General features: G+C 37.0%; 3 protein-coding genes across 3 annotated transcripts; 2 read left to right on the top strand and 1 right to left on the bottom strand.

Annotated features, from left to right (window-relative positions):
• The first annotated feature begins 2,776 nt into the window (after nt 1-2,776).
• Nucleotides 2,777-5,364, top strand: LOC132200793 (uncharacterized). The gene is made up of 8 exons (XM_059626516.1): nt 2,777-3,052; nt 3,111-3,208; nt 3,465-3,615; nt 3,709-4,314; nt 4,375-4,465; nt 4,550-4,710; nt 4,773-4,902; nt 4,960-5,364. The coding sequence occupies exons 1-8, from the start codon at nt 2,941-2,943 to the stop codon at nt 5,204-5,206; spliced, it is 1,596 nt and encodes a 531-aa protein (XP_059482499.1). The 5' UTR covers nt 2,777-2,940; the 3' UTR covers nt 5,207-5,364.
• Nucleotides 5,365-6,873: 1,509 nt separating this feature from the next.
• On the top strand, nt 6,874-10,927 carry LOC132201449 (uncharacterized). The gene is made up of 8 exons (XM_059627623.1): nt 6,874-6,979; nt 7,065-7,141; nt 7,229-7,376; nt 8,430-9,041; nt 9,091-9,181; nt 9,239-9,399; nt 9,458-9,587; nt 9,646-10,927. The coding sequence occupies exons 1-8, from the start codon at nt 6,874-6,876 to the stop codon at nt 9,896-9,898; spliced, it is 1,578 nt and encodes a 525-aa protein (XP_059483606.1). The 3' UTR covers nt 9,899-10,927.
• On the bottom strand, nt 10,187-22,492 carry LOC132200563 (histone-lysine N-methyltransferase 2B). The gene is made up of 2 exons (XM_059626109.1): nt 22,159-22,492; nt 10,187-13,213 (listed from the first exon to the last, which is right to left on the bottom strand). The coding sequence occupies exons 1-2, from the start codon at nt 22,207-22,209 to the stop codon at nt 12,164-12,166; spliced, it is 1,101 nt and encodes a 366-aa protein (XP_059482092.1). The 5' UTR covers nt 22,210-22,492; the 3' UTR covers nt 10,187-12,163.
• Between the last annotated feature and the right edge of the window lie 1,582 nt (nt 22,493-24,074).

The following is a 24,074-nucleotide window of genomic DNA, read 5'->3' as shown; positions in this document are numbered from 1 at the left end:
TCAAAATTAATCGGGCCTTTTTTGAGTGGCAAAATGAAATTATATTTTCATTTTATTTATGGTGTGATGTGTTTTGCCGGATGACTTTGCAAAAAGCTTGGCTCACTTTCCACTGCTCTCATTCATGCCGATCTGCACGCGCACTGTTTTTTTTTCAGCTCGGCGCGGGAATCAATTTCACTTGTAACGGTCTAGGTCGCGGGAACAATGTTAAAACCATGCGACAGGAATTTCCCCGCTTTGTCAAAAGTTCCCTTCTGTGTTAGCATTCGAGTCGGGAGACCAAAAATCGTCGTGATTTATGCTCTGTGTGTTGATTTATTCGGTGACGCAATTAACCATCGCTGACGTCTCAAATGCACCGTCTTACGAGTCTTATCGGTCGATTCTGCAGAAACAGGATACCCCCCTTGCCAATACACATACCCACCCATCAGCCCAACGGTAAACATGGTGTGTGCACCGGGCTTTTCACCACCAATAAGTACGTCATTCCTGACAGAGCTATAGACCAAAACACCGGCCGGAAGCAACTGTGGAAATGCCGGAAAATTGAATTCTATTTCAACAAAAAATTCCATTTACTTTTTTATTTCGAAAAATCATTTATTGTTAAAGAATAACCGTTTTAAAGCTTCAAATTAATGGCAATATTGACAAGGCTTGACAGGCTTGTTTGCCCCTTAAATCATGTAAAAGACCAGTATTGACCTCCGAGTTCAACAATCAGCAAAATTCAAATTTAACAATGCACTGATCTAACCATTGCACAAGCTTCTCCTTGAATTTTTTACCCTTTTTAGTTTCAAGAAATTTGTTTATAATTTGGGTTTAAACTTAGGGCGCTAAGATAATGACAAATAATAATAATAATAATAATAATAAAATGAGATATTTTTATTACTTAAAAAAATTACTTTTTTGAACTTGAAGCATTATGATTTAAAAGAAATTTTATACAATTTCGTTCGAACACAAGTTCGATGGAAACAAATTCAAAGCCTGTTTTGAGATTGAAATTTTATCAAATATCATCCCATATGGCCCATATGGATCAAAACTTTGTATTAAAATAGTTTTTAATTTTGGTTGAAATTCAAAAATTTTGGTGCAATTAAAATTAAAATTACCACACAAAATTAAATTATAAAAACGGTCGTATATTGCATCAAGCTCAAACTTGATCCTAGATTCAAGGGCGGGTGACTCAACCCTTTCAAAATGTTCTAAATTTTATCTCCAACAAATATCATTGATAATTTTGCGTTCTTTTCATATGATTAACTGAAATCATTATTTTTGAAAAAAAAAAAATTATAAAACAGAGACAATTTTGAATAAAATTAAAAGTCATCAATCATTAATATATCAAGCAACCTAAATACTTTTGAAAAATGTAAATCCGGTTTTTATCTTCATCAACTTTCCAGTTAAAAATCTTAGTATGATAAGCACACGTAGAGACGCAATCCGACTTTTCTTTTGTTATGACAATGCAATGGACGACGCCCCGAATCTATTTTGCAAACTAATATTTAAAACCTTTCCTTCGGGAAACCCAAATCTGCAAAGATCAGGTGATGTATGGACTGGAAAGCTCACGACCACTTGATGAATTGTTTGACTTTTTAATGCATATAAAGTGCGTTTTTATGAAATTGCTCTTGCGGTTTTCAAACGTCCGAAATCGTTGGATTTATGTTGATGTGAATAATAAAGAAATTACACACTCGGTTCTCACAAACGCACGTGTGGATTTCGTAGTGGCCGCAGGTCCATTTATTGCGAGTTATAATAAATATTATTTTATGCAATAAACTAATATCTCTGGACGGATGCTGGCTGTAGTATGAGTCATCTTTTCTCTCTCTCTCGTGTTACACAAAATAATCGCGGCGGCGAAGGCGGCCTCTGTTCCTATGAAACAGGGAAAGAAAATCAATGTGAACATTATAATTTTATTGCCGCCTTTAATTTGCGCGCGGCCCGAGGCGGCACTCGTTACACCGATCAATGGGCACACATGCAGGTGTCCTTTGTGTGTGTAAACGTTGCTGACCAACCGGCGAGAGAAAAAATAAAAGAGATCTCGCACACGGAGCTCCTCTTTGGCCGCGCTGCAGCTATTGATGTGGTCGCGCCTTTTTTGCATTAATTTGCTCTGCCTCGCCACCGCAGGTCAAGCGGACAATTATACCCTAACAAGAGCTTTGCTCGTTAAAAAAGGAAGGGACGAAATGGGAAAGATAAGTATTTATTTATTAATTTATCTGTGCTAAAGAAAAGGCAATAATTATTTGGTTTTATTTTTATTTTGAAATTATTAATATCTGATATGAGTCTCTCAGTGAACGAGATGAGCCAGTGAGAATGTTAATAAATAACATTAACATATGATATTATTTAAAATATCTTCAAATTGATTATTATTGCTTTCTATCTTTGTGTTTGACTAGCGCAGGACTAGCGTTTAAATTGAATTAAGTTTTCAGCATAAGATTTTATAAATAAATTTAATATACATTTTAAAAATATTTTTATATAGGAAAGCAAAATATCCTCCCTAATTTTTTTAAGTCACCCACAAAAACGTGAAAGTTTAATTTTTATTACAAATTTATAATTTGAAATTAAACATGATAAAATTAATTTAATGTTTATTTTCTCTAAATATTCACTTTTTTTAATTCTTTCTCTGAATACTTCATTCCAATGGGCCCAAAACGAAAGCGCTTTTCATTCGATGAAAATTTAATCGACTTTATTTTAAATAAATAATTGTGAAAACCAGGAAAACCCAGCTCTTCTTAATCGCTTTATGCTACCGTTTAAATGTGGGCGTTTTTTGGCTTCATCACAAAAGCTGCAAAATGCAGATAAACTGTATCATTTGTCTTGAGCGGACGCGGGATTTCGCAGCAGGCCTATTAATCGAGCATAATGTTGGTGCAAGAAAAAGTGGTGCTATTAGCATGGACAGCTCTGGTGGTTGCAATTATGTTGCTCACTTACGTCTTTAAAAAACCCTTATTCAGAAAGATCGCCTTTGATGGTATGTTTTCTTTGTGTTATTTTAATTAATAAAAGATAATTTATTTTTAAATCTCCAGAAAGCTCCATTACTATGGACATGATAAGTTACCACAAGGACTTTACAAATGTGCCACAATACCTGAATGTGCGAGACAAATTCCACACAAAAATATCGGTATTTGCAAATAAATTGTTTAAAATGAAGTATTCACTTATTAAATATATTAAAATTCAAAGGAAATGATTTTGGAAACAATTTTCTATAATGTTCTATAATGAATCAATTTTACATTATATTATCTACCTCATTTAGTGTTGTAATTTGATTCACACTTAACTAAAAATGTATATAATTATAAAATTATAAAAATTATTCCCTCTGTCACTTGAGATAAAGCAAAAAAAATTATCTTCCTGCAAATATTTTGCAGCTTCTTGAGCCAGAAATGAGGGAATTTATGGGAAAATGTGCATCGAAGACACCAAATGATCAAATCGGCATCAACCAAACCTACCTGATGTTGCGGAAAAACTATCAAGGAGCTGAAGATCTTCAGATTTTTTTATCTGCAGCTTGTTCTTGTAAGTGAAAAATTGAAAAAAAATTCATTTTAAGATTAAAGCTCCAAGTTTTCACTGGGGATATATAAACAATATTAATGAATTTTTTTAAAGATCTGACTATGGAAGCAACAAACTCCAGCGTGGTACAAAGAATGATTCACAATCAGTGCTACTCAATAGAGGGCCAACAATATTTTCTTCTCCTGGCTGATGTAACCCAGTCTACGCAAATCAGTTCTGAAATGTGTGGAAATTGTACGGAAGACTATTGCTTGATGACCGATGAGTACCGCGAATCCGTAATTACAACCCCCCGGGAAGCAATACGGGAGTCTTGTCGGTCGCAACTTGGAAAGCACCCGTTTCTCGCGTATCTTCCAAATGTTTTTGACTCTTCGCCAACGTTGTTCTCCTTTTGCAAAAAGCTGCACAAATTTGAGGAAATGTCTTATTATTATCAAGGCCAGGACAAATTCTACGACGATTATATTGAATTTATGGATCGCTACATTCTTATGTACAACATGTTCTATTTGCCAATTGTTGGTTCGTCCCTGTTCTCGCTTTTGCTCCTGAGCAATCTGTACCGCGCCCCATTTAAAGTACCAGGCAATCAGTGTCTCATTTTTCACGCGCTTTCCAACCTGATTTTGAAATTGGGAACAGCAATAACTTTCTTTATCCCGTGGTCAAAGCTCGCAGAAAACAGGATCTTGGGTAAAGTTTCAAAATAAAAATTAAATTTTTGGATTTTATAATTGGCAAATTTTTTTAAAGATATCGCACTAGTTCGCCTGCCCTTCTTTTTTTCCATGGCTGCCATAATCTGGATCACTCTTTATAGTTACGACTGCTACTTGACATTTAAGTATAAAAATTTTCCTCTTCATTTCATGCTTCTGTCAAACAGCTCTTATTATTCTTCAATATTTTAATGTTTTTTATTAAACAGCGCCAAAGGAAGGATTGATGAAGAAATGAAAGTAAAAATGATTAAAACTTACCACATTATTGCCTGGTTGGCCAGCCTCCTTATTTCAGGAACTTTTTACTTTTCCGTCGACACGAATCTGATTGTTTTTTCAAACAAATCACGGGATTACGGAAAATTGCGTAACACTTTTGCTATTTTTTTTTAACCACTTTATTTATTAAAATATTGTATTGATTCGCAGTGAATTCCCATCTTCCACGCCTTGCATTTTTCCTGGTTTATTTATTCTTCAGCTTCAAGACGTACAGAAAAATCCGCTCCACAATCAATGACACGAAAATGGCTGCAGCACCAATGAATCGAAAATTGAGGTAAGATTCGAAGTTATCATTTTAATATTATATTGAGATATAAAATACTTAATCTAGTTTGCAGCTGGTGTTCTTGAGACTTTTTATTGTCACTGACGTTTTGAATGATGTTTACATCGTGCTAATTTACATCATCCCGAGCATTGCATCGCATACTTTTAATATGTACTACTTTTTTATTGCTTTTGCTTTTGGCGAACCATTTCTGTACACCATTTTCTTTATTGCTCCGAAAATTCAAAAGTGTTTTCAAAGGACGCCAAATGCAACAACACAAGCACCAATTGAAATGGCTAAAATGTAACATTTCCTTGGATATAGGAAGGAGCATAAATATTAAATTCATCACTGTAGTTAAAGTAGATATTATTTTTACTTCGAACAATTTTTATTTTAACAATAATTTACAAATATTTCAACAGTTTTCTATCAATAAATGCATACATAAAATAGTTTGCTACATGGCTAGAATGTATGGAAAAATTATTTTGTAATAAATATTACGAAATAAATCGCTTTAGTTTTCAAGTATACTGAAACTTATTAAATGTGTTTTTTTTTTACCTAATTTAATGCAACGTAATATTAAATGCATTTGATAAATTGATTTAAGTGCCCCAACAGTCATTGAACTATAAATGTTATACTTAAAATCATCTCCCAAATAATAGTGAGAGAGATTAAAAAAAAAAAAAATAAGAATACGATGCCTCTGGAATATAAATTTTGCTAAACTAAGAGAGGTCCGCGCCAAGATGGTCTGAAATATCAATTTTTTCACAATAGAATTGTAAACCACAAAAAATTGTATTGCCAAACAAGATTTTATCCACAAGGGGGAAATTGCTGTGCAACAGAAGAAAATAATACAATAATAATTATGTTAAATATTTGGAATTATTAATTTTTACTAAAAACGATGCTTAAATTAGTGCTATGGTAGTTTTATTCTTTTGTCTGGAGGCGTTTGTAAATTTGTTGTAATCACTGCCATATCGAGTACGCAAAACTGCGTAATTTAATTCAATATTTAACATATTTTCTGGAATATTATTTCGATTTGCAGTTAATTTCAGCGGGCCGCGTTCTGCCTTCTACTTCCTATTTTTCAAATTGAGCTTCAAGGCGGCGAGCACAATTCGTTCCACAATCATCAAATCAACCAAAATCTTTAATCGGAAAAAGAGGCAAATTAAAAGATTAAATTTTAACAAATTTAAAATGGGTATAAACTCATAGTTTGCAACTGGTGTACCTGAGACTGGCAATCACGCTTGACTTCATCAATGATGTGGCGCATCTTTTAAGCCTTCACACGCCTTTTGCAGTTCACTTCATTATTGTCATGCACATTCTTGGAGAGCCGATTTTATATTCAATTTTCTATTTGGCGCCAAATATTCTGAATAATTTTCAAAAGGCGCAAGGAATAGCAGCGCAGGGCGAAATCTAGATGCGCCGATTGTAAAGAAAGATTATTTTGCAGTGGAGTTTATATCATCTATTAGTATCAATGAATAAAGTGCTTTATATTAATCTATATCATTTTTTAATTTTCTTCTCCTGTATATATAATACTTCCCTAAAACTGACTGAGTATTGTCACATCACTTACAAAATGTATAGCAGATATTTTTCGATTTAATTTTATCATTGTCATTAATAGAATCATATAAAATTTTTGTGCGTGCCTGTTTATTTGTGGGCAGGAATAAAAATGTTTCACGCCAGTAGAATTATTGTTTATGCAAATAAATAAGAGAAAAAATCCATCAAATAGTAGAATAAGCACCAATAAAAACTTGAAGTCTATAAATCACCACTTCAATTTTTCAAAATTGAAAAGATTTATCCGAGCTCGAGGCAAACAGAATTAATCTTTACAAATTGCTGCCAAATGCAGATAAAAGTTTATCGCTGGGACGCAGGATGCTCGATGGATTTGCAGAAGAAATCGCGTCACTCTGTACAATGCTGGTGCAGGAAAAAGTTGTGCTCTCTGTGTGGGTGCTGATGATGGTCTCAATTACAATCATCACCGATGTGTTTAAAATACCATTGGTTCCACTGAGTGCAAGTATGTCTATGATTTTCTTTAATTGATGCAATCAGGGTATTGATTTTAATAATTATTATTAATTTTACTCTTCATTTCCTTGTAGTTCTGTACACGAAAAGTGACATTCGAAGCAATAAAATTTACAAGGAAATTAGAGAGGATGAAATGTCACGAAAATTGGTATGTTTAATCAACGTTTATTTGTTTTTCGTTTTTTTTTTTTATATTTGTGCTTATAATTTCTATTCATGCATTTGTAAATTTTAGAGTCTTAAACCGAAGATGACTTCAGTGAACGCATGTGCGCATAATGAGACTGAAAATCAGAACCGCACAAATCACAATTTCCTGATTTTGCGCAAAAAGTTCACAACTAATGAAGACCTCCAGATCTTTTTGTCTGCATCTTGCTCGTGTGAGTTTTTAAATGGCACTTTTTATTTTATTCTGACCCACTCTTGGCACGAGGTCAACCGATTTTGATAATAATTGGCAGGTTGGTTGCTTTCAGGGTGTAGACAAATAGTTTAGAACGATTTTTGAAAATTCTCAAAAATGCCTATTTTACAGGGGCTCAAAGTTTGGCAATTTTTTTAAAATTACTTTTTTAATAAATTTTGTAGAAAATGGAATGATTTGATAAGGAAAACCATTGATAACTCAGCTTTCGTTGAAGCTACAACCAAATACCAGGCACCAAAAAGTTTCTGCTGATGTCCGCTTTCGATCTATGTGCCACACATCCTGACAAAATAATTTCAAGGTCACAGGTCACCGCGGTCAATGACCTTTTTTGACCTGGGCACCTCGTGTGATGCATGGTTCGCAAGATAAAAGCATGGGAATCATTTTTTGTCATTGGGTGTTTTGTCCTAACTCTAACAGAAAAAAAATTATCGTAGATGGAAGTTAATTTCCCAAAAGAAAAGCTCAAAAAACCACGTTTTTTTTGTCTATGACTATAAATATCTCGAAAACGAAAAAAACTTGTCTCGCCATTTTTAAATATGTTGTTAGCAACTAAATAAGGCAACTTTTGGCTATTTTCAAATTGAAAAATATCACGTACCAGGTACTTTGGCAGGTAAATAAAAAACTCAGGTTCCAAAAGGTGACCTTGAACTTTGACCTACGACCTTGGTCACTATTGCAAAGTTGTAGGGCGTCTAAATTCCAACAATTTTGGTAATAGGAACATATGCACTATCATGAACAGGAGCTGAGATATTCTCGATTTTCAAAATCACCTTTTAAAAAATTGCCAAACTTTGAGCCCCTGTAAAATAGGCAATTTTGAGAATTTTCAAAAATGGTTCTAAACTGTTTGTCTACACCCTGAAAGCAACCAACCTGCCAATTATTATCAAAATCGGTTGACCTCGTGCCAAGAGTGGGTCAGAATAAAATAAAAAGTGCCAAATAATTTATGATCAATAATTTTGACTAAAAGTATTTTTAAATTAAGCAGATCTAACCTTTGGGGCGCCAGATTCAGACTGGGTGCCAAAATTTGCAACACTATACTACCCAAAAGAGGGCGAGCAATTTTTCTCACTAGTTGTGAGAGCAAATCTGATTGTGAATGAAACTATTGGTGAATCCAAAATGACGTGCGGAGATTGTCAGGAAGATTTTTGCTACACAGACTCTGCCTTTGATTTCTTTTCACGTCCTAACAGAGGGTCATCAATTCAGTACAGCGATTCTCTGCCGTTGGATGACGGGTTTTTCTTTTACTTGCCTGAACTATTTGAAAATTGTGAAACTTTTCCCTCTTTCTGCCGAAAGCTATTTACGTTTGGAGAAATTGCTTACTACACAAAAGCTCAGGAAATTATTATCGGCAAAGTGGCCGACAGGTTGAACCAGATAAAACTTTCCTCCAATTTATTTTTTGTGTCTTACATCGGCTCATCCCTATTCTCACTTTTGCTTTTGGCCACTTTGTACAAGTCCCCGCTGAAATTACCGGGCAACCACTGTCTTGTTTTCCACGCATTAACCAACCTGATCACCAACTTGTCATACACTATATCGGCGTCTTTACCGCAACAGAAGGAGCAACAATATCTGCTATCACGTAATTTATTTTATTTTTTTAAATTATTCATAATGTTAATTTTTTGTAGAAATTACATTTGGGAATCTGCCTTTTTTCACATCCATTGCATCTGTTATTTGGATAACGCTCTATAGCTATGATTGCTATATCGCTTTTAAGTAAGATATAAATTAAATTAACTATTTCTCTTTTTCACAAAATCCTTTCAATTGAAGTGCTAAAGGAAGAATCACTGATGAGATGAAAGTGAGAATGATTAAAACGTATCACATTATTGTTTGGACGGCAATGATCTTTATCTGTGGGACCTTCTATATTTGTGTATACAGTGGTCTGATTACTTATTACAATCAATCCCGCAAGATTGGAAAACTGCGTAATTAATTATATATTTTTTTTAACTTTACAAAAGTATTTAACCATTTTTGTTCTAGTAAATTTCAATGGTCCACGCTGCGCTTTCTACTCATTAATATTCATCTTGAATTTCAAAGCGGCGAGCAAAATTCGTTCCACAATCGAATCAACCAGAATGGCAGCCGCAGCACTTAATCGAAAAATGAGGCAAAACATATAAATTTCACTTGAACAAGATGATATTAATTGTTGATTTATGTAAAAGCTTGCAATTGGCGTTCCTGAGACTTGCAATCACACTGGACCTGTTAAATGATGTCTACCAAGTAAGCTTCACCCTTCTCGACGTTTCCAACCCCTTTTTTCTCCAATTCTCTGTGTACATTTACATGTTGGGCGAGCCTATTTTGTATTCTGTTTTCTTCTTCGCCCCGAAAATGCTGAAATATTTTCAAAACTCGCAAGCAGCACCGAAAACTTGTGAAAATCCAGCAGTCGAAATGGTCACAAAAATCTAAAAGAGAACATTCAAATAACGCTGTGTTCCAAACAGGATAAATAGCATCATTTTTTGCTAGTTCAATGGAAGAATGTATTTTTTTTTTTAATAATATCCATACAGCAAATTTAAAAATAAAATTTAGAAGCAGTTAATATTATTATATCCATTTCCTGATTATTTTCTTATTAAATAAATTTATTTCATTTTGAAAAAAAAAATCATTTTAATTCGTCTATTCAAGTGTAGTTGCTGCAAAGTGGCTAAAAAATCTTTCAAACAGGAGAAGGAACAAATTTGTGAAGTAAAATACAAATGGTTTTTAAATTTTGTAAACTTTTATTGCTTATTAGCAGTTGCATCATTTCCATATTTTTCCTCTCTTTACAATGTCTTATTAACATGTCTTTCACGCGGTCGATTTACTCACCCACTCTCGGCACAAGCACGTTCATTCCAATAAATACATTTAACTAGGGATGAACCGCATTTCGTTTGCAAAAAAATAAAGTCGGACACGTTCGTCTTGTGCTCGCGGAAAGCAAACGAGCATTTTTCCTCCGAAACAAAATTCGTCGCGCGATTATTTAGCCACAGCAGTCCCTAACCAATAAAATATCTTTGGCTTTGAAAAAATAATCGTTATAATTATTTTATTTATTTATAGACAATCGATTTGTACATTTTCGTCTCGCAAACTCTTTGCATAGCCATCCTTACTTTTGTCAGCCATCCTTTCTACAAGAGTGAGTAGCAGGTCCGTTTTAATTCATATAAACTCTACACGATTGCTATTGATTTTTAACTGCTGGTGAGGTCACAAAAATTCTTCGCTTCCCACATCATGACGAGCAAGTACAATTCCAAAAATTTTCATACCAGTTGTAAAAATTGGCCCATTTTGCATAGAATTTATACAAAAGTGTCCGTTTTTTCTTTCGTTAACTTTTAGTGTTTGATTGTACTTGGTTTTTTTTTAGATAAAACGGTTTCAGTAAATATAATCCCTGACTATTGACTTTTCTTTTACTCCAGTGGGTTTATTGCACTCTTTTCGGCCTCAACCCCCGGCCGCCTCCTCCAAAGGGCGGCCGGAGCGAAAATTTCACATAGATCATGATGCGGAAACAATCATTAAAATTATCCACCTAATCGTGAAAGCAGCATTACTATTTATTATACATTAAACATGATTATCACAGCACAAGTCTGTAGTTCTCCGTGTTTTTAAGTTTAATTTTTTTCCAATTCCAATTTTATTTACTCAGCAAATCCAATGAAGACAATATTGCTTTTGTTCACATTATTTGAGCTTGATTAACTAATTTGGAACCACAGATTTGTAAAGAAAGAAGGAAAGTAGTACATCTAGTAGTTGAAGCGGCTCTAAACTAAATCTCAGCTGCATAGTTTAAGTCATCTCATGAGACGGAATTGATTTCAACACTTTAGAGAGCCCGGTGGGGCTGCGGAGTTGGCATGGGGTGGAAAATTCCCTGGATCCAATTGACCGTCCTGGAAATTCGGCATCCCGGCCGGGGCCAACTCCGCACTCACCTAAGTTGGCAGAAATAAAACTTATTACTTCTTAAATCAAATAGAAAAATAGCAACCTCGGTTTGTTTCGATCTTTGTAAAAAAATTGTAATACTTGTTGTTGATCTTTCTTGTCGTTGTCATTTGAGCACACTTTGAGCATAACCGAATCTCAAAAATTGAAGCAAAAATTTCGGCGACCAAAAGTTTGGTACAATGCAGCAAAATAATTATTTATTTCTTCCTAATCAGACCTGCCAGAGATAGAGAGCGTCAATTATAAGGATGGCGTTCAATTTATATATAATAATTCAGTGGGTTTGGATAATTTTTCTCTAGTGTCACAACCTCTTGGAAAAATTCTGATCAATCAAATAAATTTCAAACAACCGTTTTCGTCGTCGAGTACAAAAGCAGAACCTTATCTCAGAGAGTTATATCACAAATAAATAATTATATATTTATAATAATATTTTATGCGAAGGAGAAATATAGTGAAGAGCGCGAAGACGTTTTTGTTGAGAACAGAGAGGAGGCCGGACACGCGCCCCAGTTTTGGCCACAAAAATGCCGCTTGGTTAATTAAATTCAAAATTGATTCCAATTTGTACAAAACAAGCTGCTCTGATCATATCTGAATGACGCGTCAAGTTTTAAAAACTAATTTCAATCGAGTAGGAAGGAAAGGCCAAAAGCGGCGTTGTCCGGCCGGAATATAAAGTTTCAGAGTTTGTATATTTTGACGGGGCTACGTGCCGACGAGCACCTGCATCAAACTGTCCACGAGCTCCTCGCCGTTGACGCCGGCGTGGTGCACCAGGGTAGTCCGTTCAAGGGACTTGAGCACAGAGTCTTGATCACTGCAAAGTCTCCACTCGGAGGAGTGCGAGGAGGAGTCGAGGTCGTCGCCGGCGGCGGCGCCGCCGCCGCCGTTGTTGTTCAGCGGGTCCAGGTCGGACTGGCTGGACAGACTGAGCACCGAGCTCCAGTTGATGGAGCTGGACACAGAGGAGGAGTCGTCCGCGGAGCCGGGGTGGTGCGGACTGGGGAAGGGCGTGGCGCGGGGCGCCGGCGACGCGAGATCTCGCAGCTCGAAGAAGGGCTCGGACGGGGGCGGGGGGGTGGCCGGGTAGACGACGGGTGGCTGGTACGGCGCCGCGGCCGCCGGTGGCGCCGCCGCCGCGGCCTCCTGCTGGCTGTCCTTCTCCATCTCGCGCTCGATGCGGCGCAGGGTGTTGCAGATGAGCACCGAGCGGTGCAGACTGGGGTCCGGGAACTGCCGGAAGCGGGACAGTTTGCACATGGAGATGTTGAGCACGGTGTGGCGCTGCTGGCGGTAGGTGGCAGCACGCGACTTGACCACCGTCGAGGCCGCCGAGCCCAGCTCGAGGTAGGACTTGCCGTTCTCGGCGCACCGAATTGTCTGCATGGGGGTGGGGGTGGGCGCGGCCGCCGGTTGGTAGCAGTACTGCGGCGGCCAGTACGTCCGTGAGAAGCCCCTGGGGGGCCCTGGGGGGCAGTAGGGTTCACTGGCGGGCGCCGAGCGGTAGAAGCTGGCGGGCGAGGGCGGCGACGCGCCCTCGGGGTAGCAGTACAACTTGCTGCTCAGCTCCTCCAGCTCGTCGTCGTCCTCGTCCTCGTCGCTGTCCGGCGGCGAGTTGTCCTCCGGCGGCCACGGCCGCGGCCGTGGCGACGACGGCCACGCGGGCCCGCGGCCGCACTTGAGCGCCGGCAGGTCCGCGCTCGTCTCCTCAGCGTCGTCGCGCTTGCGTTTTGCCTGCAGCCCCGTCATGGGTACCTGAAACAAGGGTGGAATTAGAAAATTTTGTTCAAAAGGGGTTGAATTAAATGTAGGGATGAACAAGATGTGTTGTCGATTCAATAAAAAAATATCAATAACCCTACATTTTCAATTTCCATTGTTTTAATTTTTCAGATTTTTGAAGTTTTTTTTTAATTTTGACGATTTCTGGATGAAAGTTTAAAAATACTAAAAATAAAATTAAAATACAAAATTTGGTTTAATTGATTGATATTTTTATTTATTATAACGATAAGTGGGAAATTGCAAATGAATTGCTTGAATTATTTCCTTCTTAGCTTGTTATGAATAAATAATCTAAAAAATAAATGTTTAAATTTATTTCATAAAAATTATTTCAATAAATCCTTTGCATTTTCCTCAACATATTTGTAAATCTTAAATAAGTGTTTTTAAAATTATTCAAATACTAAAATTGTACGTAATTTTGTAAAAATATTTGAATTAACTAGTTTTATTCTTAATTAACGGATCTTTTTCCCGCTACACAATCTTGACGATTTTAAAAATCTAGTTACAAAAATTTGTCTCTGCCATTTTCGAAATAATTTTCGCATGCGAGCTTTTAGTGAGCAAGCCTCGGTATTATTTCTCTCTGGGCTGCCTGGCTGGCTCTCTTGTGAAATAAATCTGAAGTCAACAAAAAAGAATTCTCATTCCCTCTCTGCCGCCGCCGAGGCCTCGCTTGTGAGTTGTCGAGGAGCCGAGCGAGCAACAGCCGGAGAGGCCGCCGTTCTTTCACTCGAATACCAAAGTGCGGTGCCTCTAGCTAGTGGAAAGCGTTTTAACTAAACTGGTCGACCGCGAAAGAAGCGGCTTCGAGGAGCAGCACCGCCGAAGAAAGAAATAAAGAACACCGGAGGAAAAGAAACAGCTCGTGGAGGAGGAATGCGAAATAACCGGATGAGGAGCAGAAAAAATTTAATTTGAAAATCTGCAAAAAACATAATCAATTGTGTGAATTTAAGTTACATTTTAATGAATTTTAGTTATTGATTTTAATTTATTAGATTTTTTTATTATTTTTATATTAAAATAATTGAAATTTACAAAAGAAAATTATGTTTTTTAAATTTAATTTCAATTTCCCATATTAAATATTTAAGATAGTTTGGAACACAATTAAAATGTTTAATTTGGGCTCCCACTTAATAATTTTTTTCTGTAGGGAGCGTATAATTCAGAACCACATCGGGGGTTCCTTGTGGACAGACGCACAAAAAGTCCGACTTCCTTTTCCTGCCGGCCGATTTGAACCCGATTTTTTATTTCATTCTTTCATTTTATTTATTTTTTTTGTTCCTCGATAAAAATCATCAGCCCTCTTTATCTAGGCGGTTTCACTTTTTTTCCTCATTTGTCTAGAATTGCAGAGGGACAAAAAGATCCGAATTGTTTTGTGCCATTAGCAAAGTGCAGAAGGAACGAGCGCGAGCAACAGCAGCGGCTCCAACAATGCTCCCCATCTGACAAACTCCCCCTTGGAACGAGCCACCCTTGCTTGCTGCAGCGCGACTGGGGTGCATTGTGAAGGGGAAGCGAGAAGCTGCACCCCCCGTCCGTCTGCCGCGGCTGAGAATAGAAAATGCAGCGCGGCAGGAAGAGCCGCGCCGCTTTTACAAATGCAAGCAAGGCAGATGCGTTTTCTAATGCGGTGACTTGAACGAGTGAGCCTACGAGCAGTGAGACTTTGTCTAATCAAACTTAAGGAGCACCTTGCGTGAACAATCGACGCGCTCATTCACAACCTGTATTGACAAACGAATGGAAAAACAGAGTTAAAAGTTGTCAATAAAATGAGTTAATTTAAGTTTGTCACAGCTTTCATTACAAAAAAGTTATTTATTTTTATGGTAATTTTTCTCTAACTTAACATTGGTTTATAGTTGAAAGGAGACGTAGTGAGAAAAGTCTAAGTCGTTTTCATTTGAAATTTAACGAATTTTCTTAAATAATTTTTCCTTAAATTGACCAAAATTTATTAAAATATTCACCAAATCCCGTTCAAATCACCCCTATTGAGATGGAAAAATAAAATCAATAGTCGACATGAAAAATTTACAACATAAGAAAAGGTTAAGAAGTTTTAATTTCAGAGAAGATTAATTCAGAAGAAAAGCCACTTAATTTTTATTTAAATTTTAAGGTCAAGATAAATCACGATTTTGTTTCAGCAAATTAATAAGGATAATGAATTGGAGAAATGTGAAGTTGGTTTTGTGAAATCTCAATTGAAATTAATCAGCAAGATTTTGAGAAAATTCACAATGTAAATTGAAAAAAAAATAATTTCTCTAATAATACCTTTGAATTTGGTTTCCGTGAAATTTTCAACTAATTTTTTCAACAAAATTTCTTTCACCTTTAAGAAAAGTGTTAAAATTTTTGTAATTTTTCAAATTTTCATTTGGCCCACTCGTTGGAATTTGGGCCGCGGCAAGAAATAGGTTCAAGGGCTTTGTAATGCTGTGTCGCTGAGGCATTCGAAAAGGGTCTTTTCAAAGGAAGGTTCGCTAGGCGTGCTGGTTGGCTCGCTCGCTCGGCTCTCACGAAGGAAGCCAGGTATAGCGGTGACTATACCTGAGAGCCTCCCTCCCACTCTTTGTGAAGCAAAAGGATCTCGCTCGCTATGTGTGCCTCTCTCTCTCTCGCCGCTCGTTCCCATCAAACTTCTTCTTTGCCTAACCTGTTGGCCGCTCGCTCGGCGATGCCACTTTTATTCCGAGCAAAGAAATGACCCCGCCGAAGCCCAAGTTCGACCCCCAAAAGCACCCCTCGCGCCGTCCGAAGCGGATTTTCAACTAAATTTTCACGGAAAAGGCAAGGGTTCGGGAAGGGAGAAGGCAAAGGACGGCGGCGCTGGCGGCCCTGCGTGGCGTGGCAACGCAGCGGCGTTCCGTGCTGATACCCACGCTCGCTGCTGCTGCCAGGCTTAAGCGCGCAATACAACAAATGCGCCGTGCGAACCTCCGTTGTCCACGCGGCGGCGGCGGACAATTAGTGACGCTGCAAATTGCGCCGGCACGACAATGCAAATGACAACATCGTTCGAGGAAAGCGAAACAATTATTTATTCCGATTTTGTTTAGTAATTATTCAAAATTATATTTTAAAATCTCGTAAAAAAAATGACTAAAGATAAAACAGTAAATTTCTAATTAATTTTTTTCAGATAATTATTTAAAAGAATTGTTTCCGGTAAAATTTAATTATTTCAAGTCCAAATGGATATTTGAGATGAGAAATGAAACTTTTTTTTAATTAATTTGGCATTTTTTCCGATTAAATGGCGTACTTTCCAATAATTGTTTCTCATATAAATAAAGTTTCAAATAAGTTTTATGTAATTAAATCATTTGTCATAGATTGTCGCTGTTATCAGCTTCACATTGATATGAATTTTTTTAAATAAGGGTCACTGCTTCACACCTTCTTCATTGTCATAGATAGTGAGTCACGTGTGAATATTTGGTCACGTTGCCTGCACAGTCTCTTAGAAAGCTGAATTTTCGTGGACAAACGTTAGTCAAAATTAATTTTAATTTATAATATCGGTTTCATCGAATTCTTTATTTAAAATAAAAAGTGACATATTTGATCAATCATTATTAAGAAATTGGTATATTTAAATTCATTATTAATTTATAATTTTAATTAAAAATATAATAATAATCAATTTTATAGAAACGGCACCTCTGGAGGAACCAATCAAGATAAATTTATTTGAATTACACAATATTGAAAATAGGGTTGATGCATATTTATTTATATTTGATATTAAAATATATTATGTTTGCTTTAAACTGGGTAAACTTATTTCAAAACGCAACAAATTAAAACAAATACAATTAATGCAAGTTATTGAAAAATATGATAAGTATTAAATATAAAGTGAAATAAAGAAAATGAGCATTTGAAAAAAAAATTCAAAAATATGCATGTTTAAAATATTTAAAAATTGTATTGCTTTAGAAGAAAATAAGCAGCAATTAAGAATAGGGAACCAATATTAATAATAATTTTTTGTACAAATTTATAAAGCCACGTGTGTGACTCTATTAACCATGGATCGGTGTGACTTTTCCTCAGCAGCTGATCTTGGTATTGAAAGAAGTGAGAGCTGGTTGCGCGGGTCGCGGCGTGCGACATCAAAAGTGATACGCGATACCCACGTAATCGCATCTCTCTCTCTCTCGCTCATACTCGAGAAAAAAGTCCAAGTTATCACCGCCGCGTGTGGCTGCTGAGCTGCAATTCACCACGCGGCTAGGTCAAGAAAGAAAGAATTCGACGCAGCGTGTGTCACGTGACTGACAGGTGTCGCGCCTCTTTACGCGCTGCACACACGCATTTGCCATAAATATAAAAAAACTCGAGTGCATTTCAAAGCCGTGAAGGCAGCACGCGCCATTAATTAAGTCGCAGACACGACAAATTAGCCGGCGATTAATAGCAACGCTCGATACAAATGATACAATTTAAATCGACTCGGCTCAAACTCATTTGCATAAAAAAGGCACTATGCATCGCAAACTAAACGCTTTGTAATGGGACAGTTTGATTCTTTTGTGATATTTTTTTTATCTCAATCAAAGTCACTTGAATAACCAATATAATTTCAAATAATTATTTAATATTTTCTTTATTATAATCAAATTAGACGGTTGTTGAAAATAAAAATTACACAAATTTTTCGTTTTTTAAAACAAATTAAAGAAGAAATCTCACAAAATTATCAAAATTTCAGAGCAAACACTTTGAATTTACCGTTCATTTGAGAAAAAAATTTGCCACAAAATTTATTAGCTTCTTTTTTTAAGTTAAATTGAAATGTGAACTTTGTTAGGATTTTTCTGATAAAATTAAACGTGGTTTTGGTCTCTTTTGCTTAAACCGGGCACCAAAATCAGACAATAGAAAGAAAATCAGGAAATAAAATAATGCCAATAATTTAAAATCAGTTTTCTAAAGAAAACATTATTACATTAAAAAATGAATTTAATTTTTTAATAAATTTGAATGAACTTTAAATTAACGATTGCAGACAACTGCAGACGAAAATGCACGTGCGTGCATAAAATAATTATCGCGAGCTGCGGGCGCATAATTTGAGAGAGCGGGCGCCACTTTATAGCTCGAATATGAATGAATGCGCTTTGACGCCGTCGCCGCCGTTCACATGATATGAATAAAACAAAATACGCGCCGATGCTTATCAGCGGCGCAACATATTTGTATGTAATTTGAATTTGGCTCCCACCTTGCTGGCTCGGTTGACCGGCGCCGCGGCACTGACCTAGGAAAAGAAGGCCGCACGCTCCATCGAGCCGATTGCCATCAATCAATTCCGACCACCATTATTTATGGCGCGCGTTTTTCTCTGTTGCTCTCTCAGAAATCAAGACAGACACAGTCAAAGACCATTATCTGCGCTTTGTTTTGCTTCAACCGGCAGACCGTAAAAAAAAATAAAACAGTTTCCTAAAACGTTCTATATAAGGTGAATTTTGATGATTTTTTGTTTATGTTCGTAAAATTTATTCTTAAATTGTTTATAATTTAAATAAATAATAATTTAAATATTTGATGAAAAATAATTAATTTTCCAAAATTGAAAGCTCAGCAACTTTAGCATTTTAATGAATTATGAAGGAAAGCTTCAAACAATTGTGACAATGAGAAGTCTCAATTTTATATTTACAATTAAATTAGAAAAAATAATAATAAAACAACTAACTGGTTTAAATCTGAAAGTAAATTGTAAGAATAAAATTAAGTTTAATTAAAAATAATGAAAAATGTTGATTATTAATTAAAAACAATTGTACAGTTTAGATTTGATAAATGGCTCACATTGCACTATCCACGAATCTTTTTGCAATAAAATCACATGAATGGACGCAAACTGGTGCGAAATTGAAAGGGAAATGGCATATCGCACGGCTGATCGATCATCACACCAATAAATCACGCGCGCGGCAGAAACATCCTTAAACGCCGCGGCTGCTCATAAATATACAAACGCGCGCGTAAATTAAAGTACACGTGTTTTTATCGCTGTGTCAATAAATTTAATGTAAGTATGAGCATAAGTGCTCGACCTCATAGTAAACATTGGACGAAAGAAAGAAAGAGTTGCTATTAATCACTGCCATAATCAGCCGTAATACACTTCTAAGCTCGAGTGGCACGCGGCGCGGCAAATTAATAAATTATCATTACGCGGCCTTGATCCTCAACTTGTTACATAATGACCGCGTGTCTGCTGATTGTTGTGATGCCGCCGCCGCGGGTGCAATAAACCGGCCAACACATTCCGCCGGCCAGGAAACGTCGCGCGAATTTTTTTATCAGCCACAAAAGTGCAGGACGCGTAAGTCTTAATTGCTTTCAATTTCATTTGAAAATATTAAATGCAGCTCTTATTGTTGGCTTTTAATTAATACAGAAGTACAACACAAATAAAATCTAGTGTATTCAACAAAATAGTTAGATTTGAAAGAAATTATTTAAAAAATTTAAAAATAATTATATTCTAAATGAACTGAATAAACTTATAATTATTTTATTACTAATATTATTTTTTTAATTGATTATTGGTTGGTATTTTTCATTTCAAATATATTTGGTTAAAAATTAATTTTTTAGTTAAATTATTAGTGTTCTATTGACTTTAAATAAATTTTGTTGATTATTTAGATACATAATTTTTTTTTAATTTTATAATATTTGTGACCATAATTAATCTGCATCAAAAAGAAGGTAATTAAAATTGACTTTTTAATTAATTTTTTTGCTGTTATATCAAAGTAGCAATAATTACGTTTTAAGCAAGATAACTATTATTTTTTATATAAAATCAAATCATGAGCCTTTTTTAATTACTTTTAATTGATTGGGCGCGTGAAAAATTAGGCAGAACCTTGAGCTGGGCTGCACGCATGACCAAGTGATTATTATTATTATTGTGACAATAATGAAATTCACGCTCAACCCCCTCTCTGGATCAATATTAACACTATTACATATATATTGGTTACTATAGCAACGAAACTTCAACCCTCACACTACACACAGAGAGTCGGGTCGGACCGAGTTCTCTCTTCTCTCTCTCTGCTGTGGCGCACAAGCAGGTTTAATAATATCTTGCGAGGACGTCCGTCGGCAAAACAAACCCCGATTAAATTATGTTTGCGAAATCTACTTTTTCGCCCGATTAGCGCCTTAATTTTTAATTCCTAGGCGAATTAATTAATTCTGAACTTGGATTATTGAAAAGGGATTAGCTTTTGGAGGCGGCCACGGTTTATATGTGGGTTGCCGTAGAAGGCTGGCCAGCAGCCAACGCGGCTCTTTGGGGCACAACGGGGAATCGGCCAAGCAGCCTCGCTGGGCCCGAAACAGAAAAAGAAGAAAACGGCGACGGCTGCGCAGCCAGCACAATTATTTTCCCTCTGCTCTTAAAAAAATGTTACTTATGTGATTGGTTATTTTTAGATCAGACAAGTATTTCTATCTATTTTTATTAATTAATATTGTTGTGCTAATAAATTAATAAAAAGTGAGTACATTTTAATTAAAATAAAAGTACAATTTCAAAAGGTTTAATTAAATGGACCAATTTTATTGATTTTTAAAACTAACAATCGATTATTTATTCAACAAATTAAGTTCTCAAATTTATTTTACATCCGAATAAAAGGCCAAAAGAATAAAACCCTTTTGCTAGAAACATTTTTAATAAAACTAATGTAGTTTAAATATTATTAATGAGCGGCCCATCCAACACGAAGTAAGGATCTGAGCGATTAGCGACGGAAACACCATCGATGGCTGGCGCGGCGCCGCGTTAATTAATCATTTCACCGGCGCGGAGTGATTGAGCGAAAACAATCAGCGGCCCGGGAAACTAATCATTTTCGCGCCCGTAAACAAACAAGCCGCTTGTTTTTACTTTTGTTTTGCGAAAGCGCCAAAGTTGGAATGCAAATAAAAGAATTTCTCTCTCTCTCTCTGCGAATTAATGGGGAGGTGCGAAAAAAGTAATCAGAGGTCAGGGTTGAAAGGAGTTCATTCAGAGTGAGTCGGGGGCTAATTAACGCAGGTGCCGTGAAACAATGGCCACGTGCGTAGGGAGGAAATGCAACAAGCTGAATTTGAGCCGCGCCGCAGAGGATGGACGCATGTCCAGCTGCCCTTTTCACCAAAGCAAGCTGCACTGCCGACAACACACACCGAAGAGATTAAAAAAAAAGCTAAAGCTGCTCGTCGGATGTCGCTTTGTGCAAAAACCAGCTCCACCAGCTCAAGAACTCGCGGTTTTATTTTTCAAAACTATTTTCAAATCCTGATTCAAGTTTCAATTCGTAAAATTTAATAAAATTGAATTAACCAATTTGAAATTTGGCGCCTAAATTTTGATTTAATTTCAAAATTTAAAGACCCTCACCGCAGCTGCCAATATTTGAACTTACAGGACAAGGAAGGAAATAATGTTTGATTATTTATTTGAAAGGAATTTTCCTCGTTCGGCTCGGGATTGTTAGGAGGAAAGTGGCACCGAGCGCGGCGTTGGGCTCTTTCGGTCGCACTGACTACGAGACTGGACTTTGGCGTGAATTGGGCGAAAAGTGCGTCTTTCTTGGTCGTCATGGTAACGATGCACATCCATAAGGGCATAAGGAGCAGAGAGACTGGGTAATAGGCGGTCTCGTCACCAAGAAAAGAAGAATGAAGAGTAAAAAGAGAGTAGAAGGGGATGTTTGCGGCGGACAACGTGAGTGCGGCGCCTCCCCTCCTGTGCCGCGGTCGGCCCGCGCGCGAGATATCAACATAAATTGGCGAAATCACATGCTCGACATCTCGACAACACCTGCCTGATGGACTAGGACTTTGTCTCCACTTTTGTTTAAAAAAATTACCTGCTGCAGGGTGTTCGGGCAGACTGGCGTCGTCGTCTGGTCACTCCACATCGTCGGAGTCAGAAAAGGGCTGAAGGCCGCTGCCAGCGGCCCCTCTTCACCGTCCTTTTCATTGTTCGGCGGGCGAATTGTCGAGTCTCTTCTTTGCTACTGGCAAGGGCCGCTAGTCCATGTGCACTGCGAGCCAACGAGAGCAGGGATGACGAGACCAACACAGGGCGCCATGCACACGTACGAGAACACACAGTCGACTGGATGGATCTGCTGTTATCCCGCCTCCCGAGTTCGCTCGCCTTGCTTGCTGGTTTCATCACAGGCGGGCAGCAGCAGTGGCACACACACACCAACCAACTTCCCCTACTTCCCTCACCCCAACCACTTCCCCTCGCCCCATCGCACCCAGCCTGCCAGCGAGGAGAGGAGAGGAAACTGCCGGCGCCGAAGAATAAGCGGTGCCGCGCAAAAAATCGGCCCGAATTCAGACAAAATCCAATCCTAGTTTTCAATTTGGAAAAATAATTTTTATTTTTATCTTGGAAAAGGTTGGTGTTTCTAGAAAAAATTACCAAATATAAAAATGAGCCTTATGGCCGAGGGCGCAAGGGCGAGTTTCGCATGCGCTAGGGGCGGACTTTGGCATTGTTATGCGCCGTATAGTAGTAGCTTCGTATATGTTCGTGTTGTATGACCCGAGAGCCTTGGGCTGTGACGAAATTGTCATGACTCAGAGCGGCGAGTGGAGCGTGGCGGGGAACGCTTGAGCTAGCGTTGCTGCGATCCTCGGCCGCGCGGCGCGCGGCTCTCGCTCGCTCATTCTCCAAATGTACTTTGCCTGCCTTTATTTTTTCTCTCCACTCGCGTCGACGACGACTGTGCTCTGTGCCAGAGCAGTGATGGAGCACATTTTCCATACCAGCAAACTGTATATCGTGCCCTACCAATCGCTCGCTCTCTCTCTCTCTCTCTCTCTTCTCTCTCTCTCGCTGCTGCTGAGCCGGCGCTCGCACTCGCAAAACCCACAAACACACACGGACGCCTCTCTCAAAATAATATTACATTTTTTCATTAATTATTCAAGTTTTTATTAACTTCACTAATTAACATGAAAATATTAAATTTATATTTTTAATAATCAATAAATAAACTTTTATTGTTTAAAATTTAAAAATAATCTGAAGTGTTTAAATCTTTTATCTAATTTTTCTAAATAATTTCAATATGGCATATATTATGAGATCCTATAATTTAAATTAATTATTTCTTGGATTTCTTGAAACAAAATTCAATTTTAATTATATAATATTAATATCTAGACTTTTAAACTCAATTGTTTTTCAATGAAATCCAGTTGGGATAATAGAAACTGATCAATTAAATCTTTTGATCAATATTATTGGTTTAAGTTGTCTAATAAATTGTTATCTTTATATAACCTCTTACGGACAGTTAAAGAGCAACTTGAAACCTAATTACTTATTTCTTTTTCTTTTGGTCTAGCTAACCCTGAGCCCTGAAACTATTTTCAAATTTTTAAGGAAGTTAATTTTTTACAATAATTAAATTAATTATTGCTTTTGCATAAGGTCTTTTAAACCGGTGTCTTCTCAATTCTTATCAGCGACGCTCTTATCAACTGATAATTCTCTCCCAGCAAAAATCCCAATTGTGTAATTTAGTATTTAATGTGAGAGCTATATTTGAGAATCTTAAAACTACTACATGCAAAATAAAAAAAAAATACTGGCGCTGGAAAAATTAAAATTGGTTCAGCGTGACCGAAGAAAACTCTAAGAATCGGCTTTGGTAGACAACGTAACAATTCTCTGATCTCCTGACTACACAGTCCCCTACTGGACCAATTTTGATTTTGACTAGTGTCATCAAAAAATCAAAGAATTGAAAAGATGCAATTAATT

Source organism: Neocloeon triangulifer, unplaced genomic scaffold, assembly GCF_031216515.1.
Source record: "Neocloeon triangulifer isolate White Clay Creek 2 clone unplaced genomic scaffold, ASM3121651v1 ptg000014l, whole genome shotgun sequence".
Taxonomy (NCBI): Eukaryota; Metazoa; Arthropoda; class Insecta; order Ephemeroptera; family Baetidae; genus Neocloeon; species Neocloeon triangulifer.
Note: the sequence above shows the minus strand (reverse complement) of the source record. Positions and strands in the feature narration are given on the sequence as shown.